This window comes from Hippoglossus hippoglossus, chromosome 13 (genome assembly GCF_009819705.1).
Source record: "Hippoglossus hippoglossus isolate fHipHip1 chromosome 13, fHipHip1.pri, whole genome shotgun sequence".
NCBI classification, from domain to species: Eukaryota; Metazoa; Chordata; class Actinopteri; order Pleuronectiformes; family Pleuronectidae; genus Hippoglossus; species Hippoglossus hippoglossus.
Genome location: NC_047163.1, coordinates 16057823 through 16084980, shown reverse-complemented (window position 1 = coordinate 16084980; position 27158 = coordinate 16057823). Strand labels below are relative to the sequence as shown.

General features: G+C 42.4%; 2 protein-coding genes across 2 annotated transcripts in view; one reads left to right on the top strand and one right to left on the bottom strand.

The window, feature by feature from the left end:
• Positions 1-6630, top strand: part of LOC117772902 (protein FAM124B) — a 9705-nt gene extending 3075 nt beyond the window's left edge. Inside the window, 3 exon segments of the mRNA XM_034604476.1 lie at positions 830-1026; positions 1836-1998; positions 3443-6630. Coding sequence (XP_034460367.1) covers positions 830-1026; positions 1836-1998; positions 3443-4044 — 962 coding nt within the window. The 3' untranslated portion in view covers positions 4045-6630.
• Positions 4473-27158, bottom strand: mmp28 (matrix metallopeptidase 28). Its single transcript, XM_034604477.1, has 8 exons — positions 26824-27158; positions 24494-24570; positions 23231-23430; positions 15299-15520; positions 14745-14990; positions 11028-11177; positions 9764-9931; positions 4473-7103 (listed from the first exon to the last, which is right to left on the bottom strand). The coding sequence occupies exons 1-8, from the start codon at positions 26950-26952 to the stop codon at positions 6709-6711; spliced, it is 1587 nt and encodes a 528-aa protein (XP_034460368.1). The 5' UTR covers positions 26953-27158; the 3' UTR covers positions 4473-6708.

Below are 27158 nucleotides of genomic sequence, written 5' to 3'. Positions count from 1 at the left end.
AACAGGTAAAGAAACAGACCTTAAAGTGAAACACAAGCTGCGTCCCGAATCAGGGCCCTCACTTCAGAGGACGTGGCCGATGCGTCCCATGACGGATTTGGTCTTTATGGGCTGTGTAGGCAGCGAAGGCCAAACCAAAATGAGATAGTCTGGTCTACTAAGGATTTCCATGATCGTCATCACCAACTCGTTCAACCCTGCTGTCGTCTAGCAACAGAGCTGTAGTGGGACGTGAAGAGAAAGCTTTAATGCCTCTTGGTTTTTTAACATGTGTACTGTTAGCTGTTGAGTTGAAGTATGATACTTAAGCACCAGATGTCCTGTCGCTTCCGGCACCATTATGTCTTCGAAGAAACTGTTCGTCATTGAGGAAGAATTAACCCTGGGAAAGGTTGACCTGTGGAAGCCTTCGTTTCTCGGGGACGGAAGGATGCGCTTGTCGGCTGCATTTGTCAGCGGGACGAAAACGGGACAGCCTAGTCACACCACTGTGACGCATTCAAATGCAGAATCAGAGGATGCGGCCCCTGAATTGAGACACAGCTAAAATCTTTTTTTTTGCAATTTCTAGCTACTTGTTTGCAGAATAATTATCGAATAATATTGATGACAAAACATGTACATTTTACAACTTCTCAAATCAACATAAAACAGAATGGAATCAAATTAGGCCACCTTCAGAGTTTGTGTATTTAAAAAGTAAGACAAATCTCTAGATATATAAACTCTGACATTTAAACAGTAATATGTGTCCCTGAACACCTCCTCCAGTTTTGTTGTGTCTATTGTCTATTTTTGCCGGTTGCTCTCATCCCTCCTCTTCACACAGAGCCAGGGTTGTGCCTGCAGCTGGCGTTAAAGCAGTTGTCACCGGGGGTGCGGGTGGAGCCGTGCATCTCCGCCGTGCTGCAGTTCAGTGTGGATGAAATTGGACAGCTGGTCCCACTGCTGCCTAACCCCTGCACACCCATCAGCAACACACGCTGGCAAACTGAAGACCTAGATGGCAACAAGGTTCTTTTCCAGGTAAGTGAAGCCACATCACTCATTTCAACCTGCAGATATAATTGTGGACATAAAGTGGAAACTCAGAATATGTAAATATTATTTTCTTTCTCTGGTACTGTACCTCAAAACTTTTTGATTGGTACCAATGTTAGATTTAGCTTTAATTTGACATTACTTCAACTTGATGAGACGACTCTCATATCCACTTTACATGTGGCTTTGTCCGTTGCCACTATAACTTCTGGTGCAAATTACACGTGACGCTGCTAGCCAGTTAGCCAGTCAGCAGTTTTTTTCCTTCCACTGTTTGTATTGTTCATTCGTAATGGACGTTTATTAATTGTTGTTTGCAGCGTTAAGTGAATAAAACTTAAATACATGACCTCATCTGTGAACATGATTCGTGTTCAGGTGATTTTCATCGGCAACTCCCATGATCCCACGCTGCTTCATGATGCCAAAGTTACATATTGTACATATTATACATTTGAGCCGAATTCATGCTATTCACACCACAGAATATCCAGTGATGTTGGAGTTGACGTCCCAAAATAAATCATATCTAACTTTCAACTGGTATTAAAATCAACTTTTGTGAACAACCCCATTAGATAAAGCAGAATCAATTCAACAGAAAAGGGAAAATACATTCTCCCATTGATAGTGAAATAACTGAGGCATGTGGTTAGTGTCTTTCACAGAATAATCTCAAAGCTGTCAGAAAGCCATATGTTGTATGTTAATGCTGTCAAAGTCAATTAACGTGCTTTAATCTCTAGTCCGGGTGTAAATCATAATCCCTCTCCGCCTGTCTTCCTGTGATGCAGGTGAAAATGCCAGCTCAGCCTCAGCGACCTCTGACCTGTGCTTTCCCCCCGACCTGCCCCAGCGTATCCCCTCGGGGAATCCAGCTCAGGAGCTCGACACAGGGCCACAGCCTGTCGCCCTGCAGCCTCACCACCCCCCTGCCCTGGCAAACGCACAGGCAAGGTAAGAACACAAGAAACCAAAGGGTTTGTGGGGTGAAGACGCTCTACTCTGCTCCATCTACAGGGTGTTAAATCTGCTGAGTATATTAAGCTGGGCTCAGACTACAGGAGATTAAAAAAAACTGATTTGAAATCGGGTTGCATCACGAACATTAGTAGAATTTTCTGAAAATGTTCTTCTCTCTTAAACATGGCCACACAACAAGATAAGAAAACAATGGCTCCTCGCGTCTCTCATGTGACCTCATGGGAAAGCAGATGTAAACAAAACAGAGAGTGGCGTAGAGCGACTATTTGCTGTAATGTTAACTAACAAAAGGAGAAAACTAGACAGTCAGACAGACGCGGTCCACACAGGTTATCTATTCAGGTGAGATTTTAACTGTCAGTTATTTCTGTCAACAGTAGCATGCTAGCTGATGTTCGCCTTGGAATGTGTACTGTTGCTTGGCAGCACTGTCAGCTGCTCCAGTCTCTCTGTCTCTCATTGGCTGTTGTACTCGGCTCATGATAGACTGATGTAATTATCCAGATTTTAAATCCTAAATATTGCATTGTATAGAATAAATATCCTTAACATGTTTGATAATTATTGGCACAGCCTTGATGATTCTGCAGGCAGTTGGGGATGTTTAAGAATGGCTCAGTAACCCGTCACTCTCTGATCATCTCGGCCGAACATCGGTAGGTTCCTCCTCCTGATTCTCGGGGGGTGGAATCTGGAGTAAATCAGCCCAAACTTCCTGTAGTCTGAGCCGAGCTTTAGTTGGTACTTTCTTGTCATAAATCCAGGAGCCTGAGGCATGAGCCAGCTGGAGACGACACTATCACTGGTGCCGAGACAAGTCTCTAAATTACCAAAGCTCTGAGTCAGTCTGTGGCTCCCAGAGGCCACAGAGTTAAATATAATGATTTTTTTCAACTTATGTTCCTTAATTTCACAGTCAGCCAGTGTATGAGGAGATCATCTTTATGTGGGAGGCTGCTGAATGAAAGACTGGAATCATAACGGGACAAAATGATTGAGACGTGGAACATTTGGAAGTTTAAACTCTTAATGTTTGAAATGATAATGATGGGGAGTTTCAAGCCAAGTGGTTAAATTAGCCATTTAGCGTCACTGCCATGCAGTTAAAGTGGGTCAGTCGTCTGCAGTGAGGTTATGTAACTTTTTCCTGCTCAAGACTCATCTCATCTCCGCAATAGTTAGGGAGCTGTTGAGTCATCTTGTAATTCACTACAGAAATCAGATGATATTAAAAATGTTTCATTTATTTTAATTAAAACATACCACACACATATTTAATTCGAGGAAACCTTTTTTCTACCGCCAACTTGAATTGACACAACTCAAAGAGACCACACACAATACTTACAGATGTTAAATTACATTGGAGCACATTGCATTTATGATGATGCTGCTTGTTGTGTCTGGCTGCTCTTAGGTCACAGGCCTCTCCTGGACAAGCATCATGGAGGAGGAGGAGGTGGAGCAGAGAGCCTGGGATCAGGTAGTTGCTGCAGCACCCCTCCAGGCAGCTCCTGTTACTCATCCCAGCACAGCAGCCCCGCCCCGCCCTCCTCCTCCAATCAACCTGACTCTCCTCAGCGCCCCTCCATCACCCACTCGCTCTCCCATCTTCTCCTGGAAGAGGACGAGGAGGAGCCAGAGACCAACGTAGACACGGGAGTTCCCATCTCACCTTGCTCTGATGCGACGGTCAAAACCATCACTCGCTCCGCCTCCGTAGACCTTTTAATGACTTTTCACTCGGACAGACCTGCAGCCGTTGGGGCTTCCGCTGTCGAGAGTCTTGCCAGGGAGTTGAGGGAGTGTCTGCCACAGACACTCACACTGCCTCGGGGCCCCTCCAGGACGAGGGGCTCTGCTGGTTTTACAAATGGAGGCAGGGAGGGTTGTAACAGCAGGACTGGCGAAGTAGGACAGAGTCCCTTCAAAGGGCCTGTGGTTGAGAATAGGACTACTGCTGCACTGCTATCAGCACGCACAAACAATGAGGAGCCAGTAGATGAGTTCTTCATCTAAACTCCTGCCCCTGTGCCACATGCTGTGCTAATAATCACAGTGCTATTACAAACATATCACATGGAGAAGATGAGAAGAGGATCTGAAGTTTAACAGGAGGACATGTCGTGTTCTGGAAACCAAAGTTCAGCTGCACGAGTATCTTTCCACTCCAGAGTCTTTATGTATAAACTCTTTAAATGGTTTGACTCGTCCCACATGTACAGTAACAAGATGAGTGCTATAAAGGTAATAAGACTGTTAAATATCTTATTACCTTATATTTTACCTTGTTGAAGATTGTTAATTGTCCAAATTACTTTTATGTAGATCATACAAACGATCTGTGCAGCTATTGCTCTAACATGTAGCCCGGTGAATAGTTAACATGAAGGTTATGTTTTGAATGTGTTACCGTCAGCGTTGTAATGCCAGTTTAGTTCTTTGTGACATTTCTCAGATAGGCAATTTTTTATTTTTAGATTACCTTTAAAACAGATAATGATTTTATTGTGTAGGAGCTCTTTGTTGATGAGGATTAGAAATCGGATTTAATCTGATTACTCTTCACACTGCAGCACTGTCAGTCTGTCACAGAACAGAACTTTACCTTTTACCTTTAACCCAGTGGCTTTTCATTGCATTTGTTTAAATGCACATCAAATGATCATTGTTCTCGTATTTGTGTTGTAAAGTAGACATGATGGGCCAAATTATTGTTGGGAAGTACATTTAATTTTCACAGATTATAATGTTTTCCTCCGCCCACTGCTGACAGGGATTTTTAAATGACCAGACAAAAGAACATTTTGATATTAACCATTATTATGTAAGGTGTCTGAAATGTGTGCTCAGCCTGAAGCCTGAGAAATGTTAATTACTGTAAGTCTGCAGTAAACGGAGGGATCAGCAGAGTTTATCCTAAGTGAAAACTTAAGATGCAAGTATTGGACTGATCGCACACACACAACAGATGGCAGCAGAAGACACAAACACTTTGCACAGTGCACAGCATCATTGCAGTGATTAATGCTGTTTAGAGACTAGTCTAATTAAAGATTACATTCTATTAGGTCTGGGGGGGAAGTTAAATAATTTCTCTCTACTTTGGTTTAGTCTCCTACACACATTATGTTAAAACTTTCCCTGTTGACTTAATCTGTGGATTGTGGCCAGTGTCTGAATCAAATGCATATGAGTGAATATTGTACAGTATGAGCTGCTACTGGTCAATATGATATATGACAGTGGATGTGCAGGGCAGCTCCAACATGTGAATTTGTTTACAGTTAATGGGTTTTACTGGAAAAAGAGAAGAATGCTGAGTAAGGAAGAATCAACTGTGACAATGTTCAGAGTCTCAAATGTTCAGTGATGCAGAGAAATTATTTTGGACCAAGAATAAAAGGCAGTTAAAGAAAATGGCTTCATGTTGTTAAATTATAAAGAAACAGATGTTGCCATGTGATGGAAAGGTTAAAGAATCAGTAATAATGTAACAGTTTTTTTTAGAATTCAGTAGCTGTGGGTACAGTGAGTTAGTTGGTGATCTACATTTATAGTGCAGTGGTTTAGAAATCACGTATCAAAAGGTTGGACTTTGAATGCTGGATGTTTTGGACAAAATTCTCATCTCCTTTAAGCATCACACTGTTGAAACCATAGACTGAATATAAAGATGGACGACGCCTCCCAAAAGTGAAGCCAAACTGTCTGGGTCGCCACCCGGTGGCTGGCTGCAGTAGAGGTCATATATCCTGCCTCTTCGATTATAGCAGATGGTACATGGACCAAACTAAAAAGTCAAATAACTTTAGTTAGATGGTTTGTTCCATTTTAGGTGGTTCTGATCACACTGGTGTTAGTTCAAGTGTTCAAGTCTCTAATAAGTTTTGTTTTAATTAGTTATTCAAGAAAAATGATTTGAAACGTCATGATTGACATAAGAGGGACTTCGCTGACGTGGCTCCACCCCCAAACGCTACTGCACAGACTGGCTTCAAATCACGTCCTTGGCGCAAGATGGTGGCATTCGTATCCGGGATATTTTGGCTTCATTTCTGGATAGCGGGAAGAGGCGGAGACAGGTCGTCCATCTTTAAGTCTATGATAGAAACTGTTGTCAGCTTTGTGATAATATTTATGTCTACCTGCCATCACACTTGACTCAACTACGTGTTCTCCTACACTTACCTACACTTATATAATGAATTCATCATCATGCACACAATCACAGGCTTGAGTGAATTATTTCTACAATTTCTTACATATGTTAGTGACACTGGACAAGATGGTTTAAGCACAGGTCTGTTAGTTTCTCTATCAGTGTGTAAATACTACAGGTGGAAAACGTATGGATTTAAAGGATGAAGTGTCTGTGTAATGTCCCCACATACAACAGTTGTTGATCTGCATGCACAGTCCTATTGCCTAAACTGTATTAAAAAGCTATAATTGCACATCCATATACAGTAATAATAATTCTCGGCAGTGTAAATAGTGTATGTGCTTCAAAATATACAAATCAACGCCTACCCTTTGAGATATGACCTTTTGAGCCAGGCTCCTACAACATATAAACTCAATGTGGGTTTTAGACACCAAAAACAGTACCACCTTTTTGTATTTTTACAGTATACATCAACAAATTGCACTTTATCTCAAGCTTACAGCTCCACCTGCTGGTCAAAGAATGTTATTGCTCTGAGGCGTGTTGCTGCAGCCAGTCCAGCTCAGGTCCTGAGCCCACTGACCCTCCCTGGTGACTCGCACCTTGACCGGGTCAAACCTCCAGAAGCGCTGCTCCCTGAACAGATAGAGGCGCCCACCCGGACGCGTCAACGCCCCATTGGTCCCCTGTGGCACCCCAGTCCAGTCCGCCAGCCTGCGGGGGTAGTAGGGCTCCTGGCGCAGGGTACGCAGGTTGAGCACAGAGTAGCGGGAGCCCTTGAAGAGGACCATGTGACCCAGAGGTGCGTAGAAGAAGGCACAGTCCGGGTGGCGGGGCAGCCCCAGCTCACTGCTCTTCTTGGGGAAGCCAGGGTCCAGACCGCTGCCTGTGTAGCGCCACATCCGCTTCCCTGCAGAGCATGAGAGGAGGAGGATTTATAACAGGACCAAACAGTTCAACAATAAATGTTTTATAATGAAAAATATAATTATAGCAGCTCATGCATCAAATTCATTCAGTACTCAACATTTAATAATACTACTACTAATAATAATAATAATAAAACTAGTTAATAATAATAACTTGGTTACAAATTTACAAAATACATGGGAATAAACCAACACAGAACAAAAATAAAACTAGGGCTACGTTGTAGCACTAACGGGCCCGAGCACAGGCATTTTGAAGCCTGTTGCGGTTAGTGGAGAGAGCGATCAATGACCAAGCGCACGTCTCTGCATTGCATGCGTTTTGCGCACTGCGGCAAGGACAAACGCTTCACTTCCTGCCTCCGTCACGCGATTGCCTGCTAATTGCTCATTACGGTCCATTACGTTACCTTACGTCACGTAACGTAAAGTAACGTAACTAAAAGTACGAAAGTAACTAAAAGTACAAAAGTAACTAAAAGTACGAAAGTAACTAAAAAGTAACTAAAAGTACAAAAGTAACTAAAAGTACGAAAGTAACTAAAAAGTACAAAAGTAACTAAAAGTACGAAAGTAACTAAAAGTACAAAAGTAACTAAAAAGTAACTAAAAGTACGAAAGTAACTAAAAAGTAACTAAAAGTACAAAAGTAACTAAAAGTACAAAAGTAACTAAAAAGTAACTAAAAGTACAAAAGTAACTAAAAAGTACAAAAGTAACTAAAAGTACGAAAGTAACTAAAAAGTAACTAAAAGTACAAAAGTAACTAAAAAGTAACTAAAAGTACAAAAGTAACTAAAAGTACAAAAGTAACTAAAAAGTAACTAAAAGTACAAAAGTAACTAAAAAGTAACTAAAAGTACAAAAGTAACTAAAAGTACGAAAGTAACGAAAAGTAACAAAGTAACGAAAAGTAACAAAGTAACGAAAAGTAACTAACAGTAACGAAAAGTTACAAAGTAACGAAAAGTAACTAAAAGTAACGAAAAGTAACGAAAAGTAACTAAAGTAACTAAAAGTAACGAAAAGTTACGTAAAGTAACGTAACGTAGGTGGCGCTATGACCCTGAACTAATATTAATATATGGATGTGTTCAGGTCAGGATTGTGATCATAGGTCAGTAGTTCGGAGCCGGTTCGATAATGCAGAGTGGATTTACAAAGTACTTCCTGTTTCATGGCAAATCAGTAGGTGGCGCTCTGACACTGAGGTGTATATTGACACATAGAGCTTTGGCGGTGATAGGACAATGCACACTGGAGTTATGACAACATCGTCTCCTTTGGCGAAGGATGAACCTTCGCCGCACCTCAATGTTTACACGGTTTGAGGAAATGTCACAATTCTGACCATGATCCAATGACTTGACTGAGCTCTTTTGAGCTGTATATTGTAAAGCAGCCAGGAGCAGTTCATCAAAGTAAAAACATGTCACTTCCTGTAGCCAGCAGGTGGCGCTGTGATTTTAAGTCAAGATTTCTGTGTAGATGTCACCAGACGGGGACTCTTACATGTCTAGTTTGGAACTCGATTGGAACAAATATGTCAGAGATACAGAACCTCATGTTTTGATGGCGTGTAATCAAACTTTGATGCCACGCCACGGTCACACCGTGTGAGGAAAACGCGGAATTCGAGGTAGTTTATATCTCCATCTTGTTGAGATGACATTCACCTCAATTTGAAGTTGATCTGATGAAATCCCTGGGACAAGTTCGTCAAAGTAAAAATGTGGGAAATGGCCAAATTGACCACTAAATCCAAAATGGTCGACTTCCTGTTGCCTTTTTCATAATGCACTGAGAGACTTTTTTGTGCATCTGGTTATGATACACAACTGTCCTCATTTTCGTGAGGATCGGTGAAAGCTAACTGAGGGGCTTTTCCGTAGGCGGCGCTGTTTTGCCACGCCCATTTCAAATTACTCCAGAATATAATTAATTTTGGGGATTTTGAATTTCCTGCAAACTTTGGTCGGAATTTGAGCATGTCTAGGCCCTGAAAAAGCCCAAAAAGGGAAATAATAATAAGAAAAATCCTTACAATTTCAATAGGGCCTCCCACCGTTCGGTGCTCGGGCCCTAATAACCCAAAAAACAACATCCATTAACACAAAACACGCAGCACAAATTCACTTTGTCATTTTCCCCTTTTATGACACTTACACCAAGATCAGTTATTTTAAAAATAAAAATGACCCTGACAAAGGACAGATGGCTCAGTGTTTTGAGAAATGCAGTCTGCTGCTTGAGACAATAACTTGTCAGCAGTGTGTCCTTCAACTCTCAGACAACACATGATGGAGAGGAAGCTGGAGATGATTTATGGAGAGTAAACAATGCCTCAGGAGAGGCTTTTACATTTAGCAGATAAGTGAATTCAGAAAACCGCTTTTGGTTTTCAATGGGAAAGTTAATCTTGGTGAAACCTCCAGTATTAGCCTTTAGCACAAAGGTGAAACTCCTTAAACAATTACAGCTGAGGCTGAGGTGCAGTATAATGTCTTTAAATAGCTCTTTCCTACTCAAAAAGCCACAGTAAGAATCTATTTTGGGCTTTAACAAATGCATGGAGTTTGGTTAGAGAGGATGTCTTTAAAAGGAAGTGTGAGTGGCATCAATGAGCTCAGTGAAGCAGCACCTTTGAAAAAATACCACTTGGAGTCCAGTGGGGAGAAGGCAGCGGCCTCGATGGCGGGAGGGAGGTCAGGCCAGCGCTGACGGAGGGGCAGCGGGCTGCTCACGCTGCCTTCAGCCGACACCGTCCAGTACACGCCGGCCCGAAACACCAGCACCGTGCCATTCTGGTCTGGATGCACATACAAAATATCACAAAGGTTAAATTAATGTGTAGATTGACTGTGTAGCAGATTTGATAAAAAATTATCTTCTTTGAGGTCAACCAGGCTTTTTAATGAGATTTCAACTGCATCTCATTGTTTTCATCATCACGATCCCCTCTGCCAAGGAGGTTTTATTTTCGTCTGTGTTTGTTTGTGATTTAGCAGGCTTACGCAAACAATACTCGACTGATTTCTGGGAAATTCTGTGGAAGGGTGCGGCATGACCCAAGGAAGAATCCATTACATTTTGGTGTGGATCCAGATCAAGGGGTGGATCCAAGAATTTCTTTTTTACTTTCTGTAACATTGCGAGATCGGGCGTTTTCAACATTTTGGTTGATTTCTCAGAGAATAATTCATGGATCTTTAGGGGACTGACATTTATGATTGTGCGCAATTAGCAAAAATGCTGATCTAGTGAATTTATACCTGGTTTCATCAGCCCTGGGCCTTGATGGAGGTATGGACTCAACTGAGTGACAATCTAGTTTTACAATGCAGTTGAGAAAATGTTCAAAATGGCTTCGTACACCAGTTTTTAAAAGATTCACAGAATTCTCTGTTTCTGCAGGTTTTACTTTTGTTTTTCAGATTTGGTTTTACATCAGTCAGCGCAGCCATGAAGGATGTGGTTGAATCTTCTTTTCTTATGTATAATCCTCTAGTCAAACATAATACATAGTGTAAGAGGAGAACCTGTTCGGACGCTTGTTCTGGGCTCCAACAATAAAACAATGTGTAGTTTTCTTTGAGCACTGTGTCCCATTTATTTACATCATAACTGTTAATGTTGTTCATCATCATCATGTTTGTTGTTTTCACCTTCACACATAAGAGGCAGTCCAGTTTCTATTAGCTAATTCAATTCAACACCATGTAACCACACAGGCCTGCTACGTCTCACCTGGAGCTTTCCTATAGACACTTCCTTTGATGATGCTCCACTCAGTGTTCAAATACATTATTACATATGGTCACAAGGCTGCTGAATAAACATAAAATAAAACAAACAAAAACTATATTATTATTATAACACCAATGATGTTTAATCTGGAAGCGTACCCATGGTGATGGCATCGAAGACGCCCTGGCAGTAGAGAGGCTGCTCTGTGGTCTTGTGCCTGTTGTGAAGCTCGGTGAACTCCCACTGCTGCAGGGCGGCGTGCAGGACCTGACCCGGCAGCCTCACCGGGCGCTCACCTGACGGCTTACCTGAGGGGAAGACAAAGAAACGCAACGATGAAACGAAAAGGCCTCAGACAAGTCAAACAGGAGTGGTGTTATCATAGCGGTTGTTATTTAAACAAATAGACAGTCCTGTATGCAAAAAGCAATCGAAGTATTTACTTAACTGATCAGCATGGGAATAAATTACAAGACAAACAGTGGAGACTTCTGCCTAAGCAGGAAAATGTGAACATTTAAATGGAGCTTTTCAGGATGTGGCTGTGCTGATGCAAACTGATGGTTGACGACAAACAGTGCAGGAAATTAACAAAGGATTCGGAGCGAGCACACACAGGAACCTTAAACCTGTTAAAACTTCAAGCACCACAACAACATTGCGCTCATGTATTTACGGATTTATATGTCGGTTTCGGACAGAATCCTGGCACATGAGACGAGAAGAATGAAACACAGTCAAAAGCAGAACAAAAGGAAAAGCAGGAAACTCTGATGCATAGGAAGACGCGTTGTTTCGTGAGTCAAGGAGCTGAACAAACATTTGTGTAGGAGGTGGATAAAATCAGCTCACCCAAGAAGCAGAGGAAAACTGGCTATACAGACCACAGTGTGTGTGTGTGTGTGTGTGTGTGTGTGTGTGTGTGTGTGTGTGTGTGTGTGTGTGTGTGTGTGTGTGTGTGTGTGTGTGTGTGTAGAGAAGCAGTTAGATAAGAGCTTAATGTTTGACTTCTCTCAAACAAAACCTCCCTCCTTATTCTCTGTTTACATTCAGTTTACATTCACCAGTGATACAGGAGGCTGCCTGTGTGTCTTTCAGTTGGTATTTGGAATGTGTCGGGTGTTAATATCTATGATCAGGTGGCGAAATTTGGTACGGATCTGGATAATCTCAAAACGTGTATCTGCAATATGGTTGTTTCAGCCTTGGCAGGGTTATGCACTCTCCAAGTGTCCTTAAAGGTAAAGTGTACTACTGTAAGTTACAGTGTACTACTGTTCTTGTACCTAAGGGTCTTAACACTTCCACAACACTAAACTCCCTGAACATACTTCGTTTTATAAGGTAGAGAAATATCTATAAGCCAGAAACTCTTCATGCGTGTTCTGTAACGTGTTGAGCTTCCAGGGTTTTCATGTTTCTCATTACTGAGCAAATCAGATCATGTCTGGAGGCAGACATGTTCCAGCTGCCTCAGATCACAATGCCAACACTAGGGATGGTTCTCACACACACACACGCACACGCACGCACGCACGCACACACACACGCACACACACACACACACACTGCCTACAGCTCATATCTTTGAGCAGATGTAGTGTTTTCGCGGTGCCTGCAGTTCTGTCAGCCGTGGTTCTTGTCCATGTCTGTCTCTGGAACTGTTTGACATTTACACGGGAGCAGCTGAAGAAGCGCCTGCCGCGAGGGGAAATCAGGTCGATAAGCGAACAGGAGAAAAGCAGGCCGCACTCTGCTTAACTCCACCTGAGCGTCATCAGCTGAAGAATCCTGGATGAACTTTTTGTGAAGCAATCAAAACAAGTTGTCAGGTTCAGCAAGCAAAACACAAAAGCGTTTTTAATTGCTGCTCTGTAGTGCCAGATACTTTAAATCCCCCCTAACCCTAACCCGTTTAACTGAACTGAAAAATAAGATGTGTGTGTTAGAGGTGGCTCGGCTGAGACAGCGGGGGGGTCAGTCCAGCTCTGAGGACACAAGGCTGACAAATACCATTTTAGGAAGCTGAGGCCAGGAAGTTTCCGGAGGCTGAGCGGGTGGGGCTCCTCAGAAATCTGACAGAAAAGACGAGACCTGTCCACAAGCTCCTGTCGAGCTGGATATCAGGTTTTGAGTTGAATCATCCAGATGATCTTGAGACTGTCCTGCAGCCATAGAAACGTTCTCAGAGAAGACACAGACCGTCCCTCTGCTGCACCTGTACAGCTGCACCTCACGGTCACGGCAGGGAAAGTACTTCATGCATTGTGGTCGCACACTAGAATCAGAGCTATGCACCGTCACAGAGGATGTCAGGTGGTTAAGAAGCTACTTACAGTGCAAACAGATTCAAAAGACATGTTCTTGTGCAACTGCATGAGAGAAAAACACGAGCAATAGGAGAGCTTAACTGAGGCACATGTGGAAACCTGCCTCACACATGCCAGAAAATAACACACACACACACACACACACACACACACACACACACACACACACACACACACACACACACACACACACACACACACACACTCACACTCACACTCACACTCACACACTCACAGTCAACAGAAACTGTTGCATTTGTCATCACACAAAGACGTGTGGAACGCTCCCACACTCTGCAACAGTCATCTGACACAAGGCACCCCCAGGTAAACACTGTACGTGTAGCACTGAGACAACAGATAATAATTATATTAAAGATAGGCTACTGTGTGTAGGTGTGTGTGTGTGTGTGTGTGTGTGTGTGTGTGTGTGTGTGTGTGTGTGTGTGTGTGTGTGTGTGTGTGTGTGTGTGTGTGTGTGTGTGTGTTATTTTCATGGTCAAACCCACTTCTCCCAGCAGCTACAGAACTGAAACTGATAAATCTTCTGCTGTCGAGGAAAAACTCAACAAACACTCTTTGTGATTTCATGTTTTCACAGAGGCCCTGACGTGTAAAACACAACAGCAACTAGGAAGACACAAAACAGTACGTCCGTCCAATCAGAGACGAGCGTTGTCGATAGCAGGAGCCTACCTCTTTGCTGTTTTGTGATTTGTTGTGTTTTCCTATTTGCTGTTGTCGTTTCTTTTTCACCTATGTGTTTTATTATTTGTCATTTCGTTTTGTGATTTGCTGTTGTGTTTTCTTATTTGCTGTTATGAAATGCAGTTCAGGGCCACTGATGTTTTTCAATTTTTTTCAAGAAAACAATGAAACTAAAAGTGACTGCAGAATGATTTCTGTTCTTTGCTATGGACTTTGAATCACATTCATAACCATGAGCTTTATTTCACAGGAGCTTTGAAAGTGTTGCTGGAAAGACGTTGGCTTTATTCTACTCATGTCCAGGTTTTAATGATGTGTTTTAGCTCTCGACAGACTCTGCCATTCTACTTATTCTCCTTCTGTGTGTGCAGCTGTGGCCTTTGGACGCTTCCTCTCAGGCCTTTTCACAGCTCGGTGCCATGACTGTGGATTTAATGGGCCACAGAGCAGAGGAGAGATTACTGTACTTCTGTGTTTCTTCAAAGACAGTCTGGATTCATAACAAGTTACTATTTCATGTAATTGGTTCTGTGTATTCTGATAATAGCTCTAAACTGCAGCCTCTTTTCACCATCTTTAAATGGTCCTGGGTCAGACAGGGAGGCGTTTGTCATCTGTCCACCACTCAGACTTTAAATATCTCTGTGGAGGTGTGATGTTTAACACTCGTCCTGACCTCAGGAACATGCACTTTCTATTTCACAAAGGAAACAGTCTCCTTGGATCTGGAGAAGAGTTTAAAGTAATCCATTTTGAACTCTGCTGGTCCAGGAGTGTGTAACACACTAGGACACATGTGGTTTGTACAGATCACCATGAAAGGTACCGTCCACTCACCGTACAGCTGCTGCACCGCGATGATGTCGTCCCAGCTCGGCACCAGATTGCGTCCGAGTTTCCTGTAGTACGGTGACATCAGAGCGTGTCGCACCGGGGAGTGCTCCAGCCCCAGGGTGTGTCCGATCTCGTGGGCGGTCACCATGAACAGGTTGTGTCCCTTGTGTCCGTTCAGCGTCCACCTCTCTGCCATGTCGAAGTGAGCTTCACCACGGCGGGGCAGGAAGGCGTGAGCCAGCGTTCCACCTGAGGGTCGGAGCGGAGGACCAAATAGGCATGGAGCAATTCAGGTTGTAGCACAGCATGTAATCAAAGTATTGCTTTAATCTGATAATTCATAGTAATCAGATTACTGTGTGTACACAAACAGAAGCTTTATTTATTCAGGAAGTCTCAAGGTTCAAGATCTGAGAACAAATTACACACACAAGGTCACAACTGATCTTGTGTCACACAACAATCGTCACACTCACATCTATCTATCTAAAATCAACACGACCGGAGAGATTGATCTGTGATGATGTGAATCTGTGTGTGGTGTGTGTGACCCTGACCTGGTCCATCGAAGGCGTTGCTGGCCCCGTCGTTGTGGTCGCCCTCGTAAAACGCCAGCCGGATGTCTGCGGGTCCCTCGGGGGCCTCCTGGAAGACCAGGCCCGACACGTTGCTCCACAGCTGGAACGCTGCGCGCACCACCAGCTGCACAGAGCCCAGAGACAGATGGCGAGGCCAGTTCACGATCTGATAGGTCAGGTGACGCTTGTACCACTTCTCCACTGCAGGTCACACACACACAGATATGAGACATGAAGGTCAACATCTTAGTTATCACAAACTGTGAATCAAAACTGTCAGAGGAACTGCAAATACATTGAAATCACCAGAAACTTACAAGAAAAACCCTGCAACAATATTCCAACTATTCATCTATGAAACATAATGTATTTATTGTCCAAATACTATATAATAATAATAATAATAATAATAATAATAATAATAATAATAATAATAATAATAATAATAATAATAATAATAAAGTATTACATAAAAACTGATCGATGAAGGATAAACCCAAAGTACTGGACTTGTCTAATGTTCAGCTGAAGATAATATGAGGTTTTCACAGTGAGTTCATCCATCCTGCACGTTACAAAGTTGTAAACATGTCATTTCCTCGATGTTGGTGAGTGAGTGCGTGAGTCATGGCAGAGGTAGTAACCCAAAGAGGGAACCGTAAAGAAGCCTTTGAGCTGCGTGTTATTTCAATCAACTTATTAACCAATAGGTGGAAACAGTGAACTGAATTAAATGATTTAATCGGTCTAAACTACTTCAGAAAATTTACGTTTATAGGTTATTGTCAATTTGTCAGGTAATAAAAATCTTTGTTGTAATGTGTCAAAACAAACAATTAAGTTGTAAGTTATAGAATTTTTTGCCATTTTCTTTCATTTTATGGGTGCAACAAATTGCCAAGAGAGTAATGTGCAAAATAAAATATGATTGGTTGCAGGCCTGGGTTTTTTATGCAGCCTGGTTTGAATCCATGCTCTGTATTTATATCGTGTTTGTCACATAAATTATCATTTTGTTATCGTTTGTTCTCCAAACAGTTGTGGTCTTTATTACCCACTGGAGTAGTTATGTGTTTACTTCTTACATATCCTGTCTTATAAGTCCAAACAGCAGATGAAGTAGACCCTCATTACATCCATCAGGCCCGAGCCAAATGACAGGACGTCACCCATGTTAGTGCGCAGCTGGGTAAACTATACAGCCATCTGAGTACATGCTTGACTAAACTGTTTATTTCAAAATGTGTGTGCGGTTTCTCAGCTTAGTCGTAATCACGTGTCGCAAACTTCAGAATCTCACATTTGTTTTCGGGGACAGAGCGAAGAGGGGGAATTAAACTCAAACGTTTTAATTTTACACGACTCTAATCTCTTCATATATATATATACACACGATTACACAATGCTGCAATCAGGAAACAACGACAAACACACACACACAGGCGGTGAAACAGGCGGCACACATCCACAACAAGCAGACAGGCGGAGAGGCCGCCTCGCAGGAAACAATCATTAGATAATATGGAGCTTTAAGGAGACGCAGCTGTAGAGGCTGGAGTGTGAGAGGAGAGGTCTGAGCTGGTGGAAGAGTTGGTAAAAACATTTTAAATAATAAGGATTTCAGAACTCTGTGTAGAGTTCAATCATCTCTGCAAGTGTCTCAGATTTCTTAACTCAAAACAACATGTTGTTGTTACAAATATATTCATATTCTATGGACATGTCCTTTAAATTTTCCACATTGACAACAGATTGATAAAGAAATAATGAGACTATTTAGAAAGAAGTGCTTATTTGCATACAAAGGCAACATCCCAATATGAAGAAGACAGAGGAAATGGACGGTATAGAGTGCATGTGCTTATAGGATGTAGCCATACACGGTTTATAAAAATGGACGACGTATCTCCACTTCCTCACACTATCCAGAAATGAAGCCAAAATACTGTCTGCTGCCATCTTATGCATTTGGAGTCAGAGTCTGTTCAGTAGCGATCAGGGGATGAAGCCGCGGAATCAAGTTCCCACCGGTATATGCTCCACCAATCGTGAGTCAGTCTCAGCTGTCACTCAGGACGTTTCACTACAAATCTATGGCATAACACACATGATTACAACCAAATTTACCTTTAGACGTACGTCAGTGTGACAAGAAATACGTACAATTTAAAATGCCATCATCATCACGAACGTGTATAACATGTACTTTGACTTTTTAAATAAGTTTGGTCCGTCCCATCTGCTAACATTGAGGAGACAGGGTTTTTGACCGATACACATACACAAAGTAACACAACGAGTAACAACTCAAAAACGTAACTTAAAAAGGGTTCTGCACTGTAAGAAGCATTGTACGGGTCAGATGGTTTAAGATAGTGAGATACAGAATAACAGCTACAAAAACTTAGAGGACACAAATGCAGTTACATTTTTACACAAGAGCTTCGTGGATTTACACATACTTTCACATTTGAGGTTTCACCATAAAGTGGCAACATAAATCACGCAAATTCACAGTTGTCCAAATATTTAAACTGCAGTCGATGTGTGTCGGACCCGACGTGGAGGCCAAATGTGAGTGGGAGGTCTGCACAGGTCTGCGTTACCGTCTACAGCCTCAGTCTGACTGCACTTTAGTCACATTTGAGCTGTTTCAATGCCGTTTGTTTTCAGCGAAATAATTATAAAGCAAACAGTCATGTGGAAGATTAGAGCGATAAACAGGAGGTATGTGCAACATATTGTGAAAAACCAAAAGACCTCAATGGCACCGCAGGGACAGGAAAATATCTGAGTATCTGGAGCCATTAAGACGTGGGTCTGGCATGAGTGTGTGTTTCTGTGTGAGTAAACACAAACAGAATTCGTGCCTCAGCAGCAGCTTGAGTTATATAAACGTGATCTTTGGTATTTTTCTTTATCAGGAATATTAGACGGTAACAGAGACCTTGATCATTAAAGTTGTAGTAGAGGGAATAACAGTCATTTCACTGATTTACATTAGTTCAACAAAGTAATAGTAACTGTAGCAGTGATGTCTGTCAGTACAACCTGCAGTCTCCAGTAAAAGTCTGATTTTAGATTTAATTGAATATTGATCAGGTTCCTCTGCTGAACTCAAAGAGAAGCTTGAACACGCTCCCTCACCAGGCTCCATGTGTCATTCCCAGATGAACCACTGTATCGGGCCTGTGGTCACATGGTGTGAGCAGATCTGTATTCTCAGCAGGGCCGAGCTCAGGCGCCTTCTCTCCGTCCCAGACCGCCCACCACAGAGTAATGGGTCCCCAAGGACGACAGGGGAAGCCAGGAAGTCCAATACACAAGACATTCCACGACTTCCCTTGTGGAAGCAATTAACAAGATGTCCTCTATAGCAACAGTGTAGGGAGGGTGGCTTATCACAGACACGAGGAAGTGACTGAGATCAGCTGATATAGCTGCAGTTTTTGTTTGTGGAGGGGCAGGGAGATTTTTGTTTCTGGTGTCGAGGAGGACGTTTGACACACACACACACACACCCACACAGATATGTCTCTGTCTGCTAAGGTTACTTTGAACAATGTCTGCGTGTGTTCGATTTTAGCCACCAGAGCTCTCTCAATCAAAAGAACAACAAAGATCTGGTTTGATGATTGTGAAGCAGCGTGGGATCATGGGAGTTGTTGTTTTCACAATGCTGATGAAAATCGACGTGACACGACTCAGGCGCAAATCATGTTCACGAATTAGGTATTTTATTGAAGTTTTTCCACGTTACTCAGCAAACAGCAGTGAATAGTCATGATCCATTACATGAGACCAGTACAAACAGTGGAAGTTAAAAGCAGCTAACTGGCTAGCAGTGTGTTTTTCCTTTATCATACGTTGTATGCCGCAGAAGTTATAGGAGAGACAAAGCCAAAGGTAAAGCAGGTATGACGCAATTAAAAGGAGGCTGAAATGAAACATGGACGACCAGCTCCTCCTCATGAGCGACAGCTACCTCCAATAGTTTTTAAGTAGACTGTCAACATAGATGGTCAACAAGTCTCCATTTCATCCCATTATCCAATTTTGAAGAAATTGTACTTTCTTGATTCTTGTTGTTCTGGGTTTGTACCCTCATGGTTGAATGCTGAGGCGCATTTGGATAAAAGTGTCAGCTAAATGAAATGTAATGTAATGTAATAATCCAGATGGGAAGCCAAAATATCCCTGATATGAATACTACCACCTTACACATTTGGAGGAATCTTTGAGGAAACTTTTATTTGAGTACTGTGACTTTTTACTTTGGTCCATGTCCCATCCACTTATATGGAGGAGGCGGGGTGTATGACCTCTACTGCAGCAAGCTACTTGATGGAAATCGAGACAAATTGGCTTCAATTTTAGGGAGCTGTCATGTCGTCCATCTTTACATACAGTTTAGGGTTTGAAGTCCTAAAAGTCAGAACCTAAATTTTATAGCAGCCCAGTTGTTTCAGTGTGGCCCAAAGTGGTGCCGAGACTGACAGACCAACATTTTGATAGTAAAGTATTTATAGTAAATCATCATGTTAGAAGCTGGAACTGAGGAATTTAGAAAACAAATCAGTTATCGCAATAGGTGCCAGTTACGTTTTGATTATCAAACTGGCCAATCATTGCAGCTCTGCCGAGCAAACACAAGGAGCTCTTTTCTATGTTCACGCTGCCCAAATTGTGTAGAATTACAATAAATGGTCCAATGTGATGTAAAATGGCAATTAGGTGGTTAACAGCTTGCAGGACAGGCCATAGATCCACAACAGCACACCTCTGAAACACACACACACACACACACACACACACACACACACACACACACACACACACACACACACACACACACACACACACACACACACACACACACACACACACACACACACACACACCTATCATGCTTATAGCACTTATCTCGGACGAGGGCGGTGGAATGTCAGTTCTGTAAATATCAGTGGGAACCGACCATTAGATTCAACCACAAGTCAAGGATTGTTTTCAGTTTCCATGAAGCACGGGGGCAGCCATGTTAACACCAAAGTACATCACACCACAGCTGAGAGCGAATACACAGGCTCCATTTAGCAGCCGCTGTCAGTGTCAAGGACAAACTGCTCAGACAATTCAGCATTAATCATGAGACAGGTTTGCCTCAGAGCAGAAATAAAAGTGGTGAAACTATATGGGTACGTGGACTGATCACCTGATGGATAAATAAATTACTGACACAAAGTCTTGTTTAGTGTTTAGCGTCTGTCAGGCCGCACATCGATACTTTAGTTATTTGCGTTGGCACGCACCCCCGCCAAAAAAAGGTACAAGCATGAACATGAACACTCTTTTTAGAGTTTTCTTTGCTTATTCTGCAAACCCATCATCTCATTAGTTCAAAGTTCACACAATAAATATAATAATATTTATCATTAAATTTAACTTTCTGTGTTTTAAATAATTAACGGCTTCACATTTGGTGGTACTGTATACTATTTATGATCCATCCACCTATTGGCTGTACCGCTTAATCTTTGAGGGTCACAGAGGGTTGGAGCCAATCCCAGCTGACATTGGCAAGAGGTCACCAGCCTATCACAGGTGACTATTCTGACAAACAACACCATCAGGCAATCAGGAGTTTCCAGTTAACCTAACCGGCGTGAAAATAAAACATGACTAAAACCTCTCTGAGACCTATTCTCAATGTAGTTATATGTTCAATATAAACTTCCATCATTGATTAACGCAGCTTGAATTAGGCAAGAAGACTCTACTGCCATGCTGCTGACGACAGTGGATGAGGAATTAAAGAATCAACAAAGTTATTATGAATATCTGTGTCTAATTTCATTAAATCCTTCGAGTTGTTGTCAGGACATTTTATTCACAACCACAAATGTAAACTTAAAAAGGTTAAAGGAAAGGCATTTGAAGATGTCAGTTCAGAGAAAGGATCATCTTTGCAAAATGTCTTGATAGTCCATCTAATACTTGTCGAGATACAGTATATCTGTGAGGAACCAGAAGACAGGCATTGCCCTGACTGGTAGAATCTGGCTGAAATGAAAGGCTACCTAGAAGAAATGCAGGTTTTCTGACTCAGACTCTCTCAAATGTCCCTAACCCTAAACATGAAAGTCTTCAGTTAGCGTCTTCAGGCCTCAGGCAGAAACATATCAGCGGCTTCTCCAGGACAAAGCAACCTGATGTTTGTGTTCAAACACAGCAGTACAACACAGTTAAGTTATCACACTGCTGAACTACACCAGTGGACACGTGAAGCCTGTTCTTAAAGAGGTTTGAACAGAGGGTGTGAATGTATCGTCCATTAACGCGGCTCTTTGTGTAATAATACTGCCGCCTGTCAAGTGAGTCATGTCTGGGACTGAAATAATGACAGCGAGTTGTTTTCTTTCTCCAGAACAGGCAGTAATCCTGCCAGACAGTCAGTCACTCAGCAAGAAGCCTCCGCTCATTCAGCCGCTGGAGATATCTGGCCACGGAGATACAGCCGGACGGCCGGCTCGGCAAACAGTGTCATACAGTCAGACTATTATGGATGTGTTTACCAGAGGGAACATGTCAGGTACTGACATGAAGAGGAGCGGCAAACGTCAGCCACAACTGCATTCCCTGAACATTAGCCAACCCCGTCAGTGACAGGGAGGAATGTGGAGGCTTCACACACCATGAGGCTGCTGGAGGCACAAGTAGAGAGGGAGGGAGTGGAAATCAGACCACCTTCTCCTGGTGCCATATGTACACATACTACACTCAGCCTCTATCACTACAGTAGGATACTAATAGATCCGGAGCTACACGTAAAACTAGACACTTTCCACCAGGTTCCACTGAAATCTGTTGAGATGTGTTCAGTCACGACAGCAGCGTGGCTCTGATGATGGTCGATGATCCACTTTACTTCACTGTTGACCCTTTTCCACCAAAGTGAACAGGGTGCCAGTGCTGGTTCAGAGCTGGTTCAACTTGTGAACGTTTAAAGAGACAGTTTGCTTTCTCATGGGCTACAGCCGCCTTAGAGCCACGTTTTACGTCAATGTCTACTTTACTTCCCAGTAACACGGCATAAACAATGGGGGACTTCAGCGATGGTTTTCAAGTGTTGTTCCTGGCTGTGCAAACTTACATTGGCAATCCAAACATCACGGATTCACAGCGGCATGATTGCCCAGGATAGCAATTACATTCAAGAGGAAAGGTAATAATCTAATATATTTTGATTCTTATTAACACCGAACGTGAGATGCGAGTCATTACAGCCTTTTCCCATATGAAGAAGGCAGCAGGAGATTGTCAGGTAACTCTCCAGAGGGTTCAGGTGAGGGGTGGGGTCAGGGTAGAGCATGCAGGATAAATGCGGGACTTGTGCTCAATTACAGTTCTTCATGGAGTCGGCAAGAAATCTGGCTGAGCTCTAAAACACTTCAAAACCTGCTGTCGTTAGCAAAGTCCAATTGCAGGGATCTGCTCAATGATAAATGTTTTTTTACTACTGTGTTTGTTCGTTTAGAAAATGATGATAATCCCTGATATCTGGTAGAAACCTCAAGATTTTTTCTAGTGAGTTGAATTAGACGAGCATTTAAGTCCTGAGCTAAATATAACAAATGTTATATTGTGCAAAACCGAGGTTGAAATCTTAACGTGTGTAATTGAGGCTGGAGGCACGTGCAACATCAGACACTCCACCAGCTTTAATGACACCCTGAGCTCCATCTACTGCTTGAGTTTACAAAGGTGGACACTCCCTGTTAACTGTTCTCTCTTTATGACCTCTCGTCAATGACTTTCATCTGTTCCTTTACAAAGGCGTTAGGATGCCATTCACACTCGAAGGCACAAACTCAAAAACCCACATACAAACATGGCGCCTCACAGACACAGTACCTTGTGTGGCATAGCGCTTCCTGCGGCTCTGAGGCCGCCCCGCTGCGGCCCTCTTTCCGGTAAAGATGGCGTTCACTCTCTTAGCCCAGATATGCTGGCTGCCCTCGTCCGACATCCCACAGCGGGGCTCTTTCATCTGCCTCAGGGTGGCGCTGTCAAGTTCACCCGTGACGGGAAGCCGGGACAACCACTGGAAGTCGCTGCAGAGAGATGAAACATTTGTTTGTGACGCTCTTGCTGATCAAGCATTTGGCTTTTTAATCACGACATCAAGGAATTTAAAATACTTCTTGTGACTTAACAATATGATGTTTTACTGTGTTTCTAAGCAATTAAAGATCTATTGTATGTTGATGTTTGAGTTCTCAGCCCGTTGTGCCAGATGCTTGAAAGCTGATCAGGGATTCAAGCGAGTTTAGGTTTAATTTCTGGATCGTAGGAGGAAGTGGAAAAACGTTGTCCATCTTTTGATACAGTTTATGTTCACAATGAAGAGGAGGAAGAATAATAGCTTGGACTTTCATGGTATCAATTATTCAAAACTATTTATAATAAAAATTTTCGGTGTATGAGCTTCAGGGCCATCTAGCTGAGAGGTTGCGGATTGTAACCAAATCAACACCCCTCCTCTCTCCAAGCGTGCACGAGAACAGACGGTGGTCTTCAGGTAATGTAAAAACATGAAGACCCTCTGTTTAGAGCCAGGGATGGTGGTGCAACATGGAGGCCTCTGTGGAGGAGGACCTGGGGATATAAAGGACAGCCTCCACCTCCTGCTCTTTACCTACCAGTTAATTACCAGTGACATGCATCAATACATCAATCAGAGCACACTTCAATTCAAAGAGCGTTCTAAATGGGCGTGAGCGGCTTGATACGAAAGATGAGGATTCTGACTAACTGTATGCTTACTAACCCAACACTCAGTCTACGTTTCCAGCTAGAGCAAAGCTTTTCCAATCAGTTTTCATTACAGTACAGTCAGTATATGGGCCAGAGGGCGAGGTTCTTTAAATTCCTGCATGGTTCAGAGAGGGTTCAGGAGAGCTTTTCCAGTGCAGAGGTGAGGGTGTGTTTTACTGCTCTGCACTGATGTACAGCCCAGAGGCACAGCGAGCAGCACCCCCTCCCACCTGGTGAACACAATCAACCAGCTAACTCTACCCGGCAGAGTGTAAAAAGTTCTAAAATCATATCACACTTCTGTAGGACCTTGGATGACATCTTTGAGAAAAGCTTAACAAGGAGAAGAAAATCCCCTACCGGATGGCTGACCGCACCTCCACCGCATTGTGGAGGTGGTGGTCCTGGTGCAGGTAGCCGAACTTCTCCAGAAAAACCTGCAAATCAAATCATACTTGTGAAGTTTCCTCTTCGTAAAAAAACCCTACATTTTAAAGTTGATAAAGTCACATTTTGGACAAATAGCTGTAGATTTCCCAGACCAGCAATCAATCTCACATGATTCTCATAAAAACACATTTGGGTAAATCCCCACAGAGGCAAAACTCCCAGTGAGAATAAAAAGAAAAATGATTAAGGTGTGAAGACAATTTTCCATTTTCCATCTGCATCTGCTGCAGGTTGCCAAGAAAGGATGCATTCATGTAGACCACCCATAGGACAAAGACACCCCTGGGGTGTCCCTGAAAATTCATAGTTATTATTCCACAAGAATTTCATGTAAACATACGAGTAAAGAGTAGTTCTGAAGTTCAGAGGAACACCTATAAAATGCAGCAAAGCAAGAAATGAGCCAAAGGGGGAGATTACAACAGATGTTGTTGCATTGTGGTGTAAGATTAGTTATGTTGATGGTTTAATATTGCAATCTTTATGTGAATGGAGCAGGTTTCGTGTTCAGACAACAGAAGGAGCAGCTATGATTACAGATGTGGTGAAGGTGGGATGGAAATTAAAATTGAGGAGAGAACAGCTGTGTTTCCGCAAACAGGAATGTGCAACAAAATAATGTCCCTTTGTCCCGATACTCATGCTGAAATCTGCCAGAGGGTTTTAATTTATTCATCTAACAACAAGAGTGAAGCTGTGGGAACACATGTAATAGACTGATGCTGCAGTTTGAGGTCCTTATACAGGTTTGAAGAAGAAAATGTGGAGCCTATGGACGACGTGCAAAGCTATCTGTCCAATTAAATTAGTGCAGTCGTCAATATGTGCGGCGATTACACTGTAAACTGAAAATACTAAAAATAGTAGTTTTTCTTATTAAAGTGGGTTTGGTCCCTTGTTTGTGTCTATATGCAGCTATAAGACTGACATGGGATAAACATGGCCGCTACAGTAACTGTTAACCGAGACAATAAAGAGACCACACAGCATTTAGTCTGTGCCTATAAATACATTTATTTCACATTTGCTCAGGTTCTGACAGTTTCTTTAATAAAAATGTTGTGTCAAAATCAGTCGTCAGGGGAATTCCTCTAATATCTCATCAGTAACTTAATTTGATAGAAAAAAAGGTAATGTTGTAATGGCGTTGTCATTTTAAAGGGACAATCCATTATTTGAGGTCCCACACACACTATTTCCACATATAGAAATATATAAAAAGGTTCCAAAGTTAACCATTATTTCTTTAAAATGTGTATTTCTGTTGTTGGACTTTCAGACGACTCATCGTCATGTATGATTTTCCCAGCCTGTCTTTGTCTGTCAATGAATTCTGAAAAATAAATGTATAATATACATTATATTAACAAATATTTATGTATAGCAAATCTACTTTTAAATGCATAGCCCATAAAGGATATAAACTTTAATATATATTTTCCTTATGTAAAGATGTGTTGTAGATTGAGTTTTCCTGATGAGATAGGGGTGGCAATCATGTTTTATCATTATGGGCTGTGCATGTAAAAGTCTATATTAATTCGTTTTTTTAGAAGTCATTGACAAAGATGTGTAGAGATTATCAATAACACTGAAAACTAGTCTGAAAGTCTAAAAACAAATTCACACAAAAAAAATTTAGATTACTTTTCTTTTTACATTTCTCGTTATTTTTCTGTGGGTCTCAAACCAAATGCCTACTAGGTCATTAAAAAGACTTCGTGATTTTTATACATTGTATTAAATCTGAAGCACAGAAAGAAAAGAAATATGAAACTGGCTGTTTTAGAATTTAGGAGCATTGCACGAAGAGTAAAGTCATCAGCAGAACAAAGTAGGACACAATCTATTGTGAGGTCTTGAGCATTTTTTTTATTTATCAATTATTTTTACCAGGGAGGTCCCATTGAGATGCATCTCTTCTGTTAGGGAGTCCTGCTCAAGATGGGCAATAATCAAAACGTTTGAAATATAAATACAGCAGTGTCAGATCACACACACAATAACATTCTATAGCAGATTAAAAACAAACATACAAACACACAGGAAACTGTGATGTGAGAAAATAAACATGTTGAAAAGTGCTTTTAAGACCAAGTCCAGGTCACATCTCTTTACACAAGAGCTTGTTTTCCTCAATCATAATCTGCTTAGTTTCAACATAATAAAACCTCTGTGCTAATACAGGCCGCTTTAAGCTCCGCTTTTTAACCATGTAACTCCTGTGGCAGTGTTTTTACCTCCGGGTCTGGGAGCAGCGGGGATGCCCCGGCAGTGTGAGCCGTGATGAGGGCGCTCACAGCCAGGATCCAGGCTGCCCTCATGTCCCGTCCAGCTCCGCGCCGCCGCTCCGGAGCTCCGCGTCTCATCGCGGGGCGAACACGCTCTCAGCAGCCCGCTCCAAGCACCGCTCCGCATTTCTGCTCAGCTCCGGGTGTTTTCCTCATCGCTGCCTCTCCTCGCTGTCAGTGAGCATGCTGCTGCTCGTCTACACCTCCATCCCTGCCGGGCAGTGGCGGGGCAGAGGCAGCCAGCCGGAGTGTTGGGCCGGGGGAGAGGGAGAGGGGCAGGGCCA

Coding starts and splice junctions, on each gene's coding strand:
- mmp28 (XM_034604477.1), bottom strand. CDS start 26,952: ATGAGACGCGGAGCTCCGGAGCGGCGGCGCGGAGCTGGACGGGACATG. Junction 23,431..24,493: donor GAGGTGCGGTCAGCCATCCG/GTAGGGGATTTT, acceptor ATCTCTCTGCAG/CGACTTCCAGTGGTTGTCCC. Junction 11,178..14,744: donor CGCGGTGCAGCAGCTGTACG/GTGAGTGGACGG, acceptor TCTTCCCCTCAG/GTAAGCCGTCAGGTGAGCGC.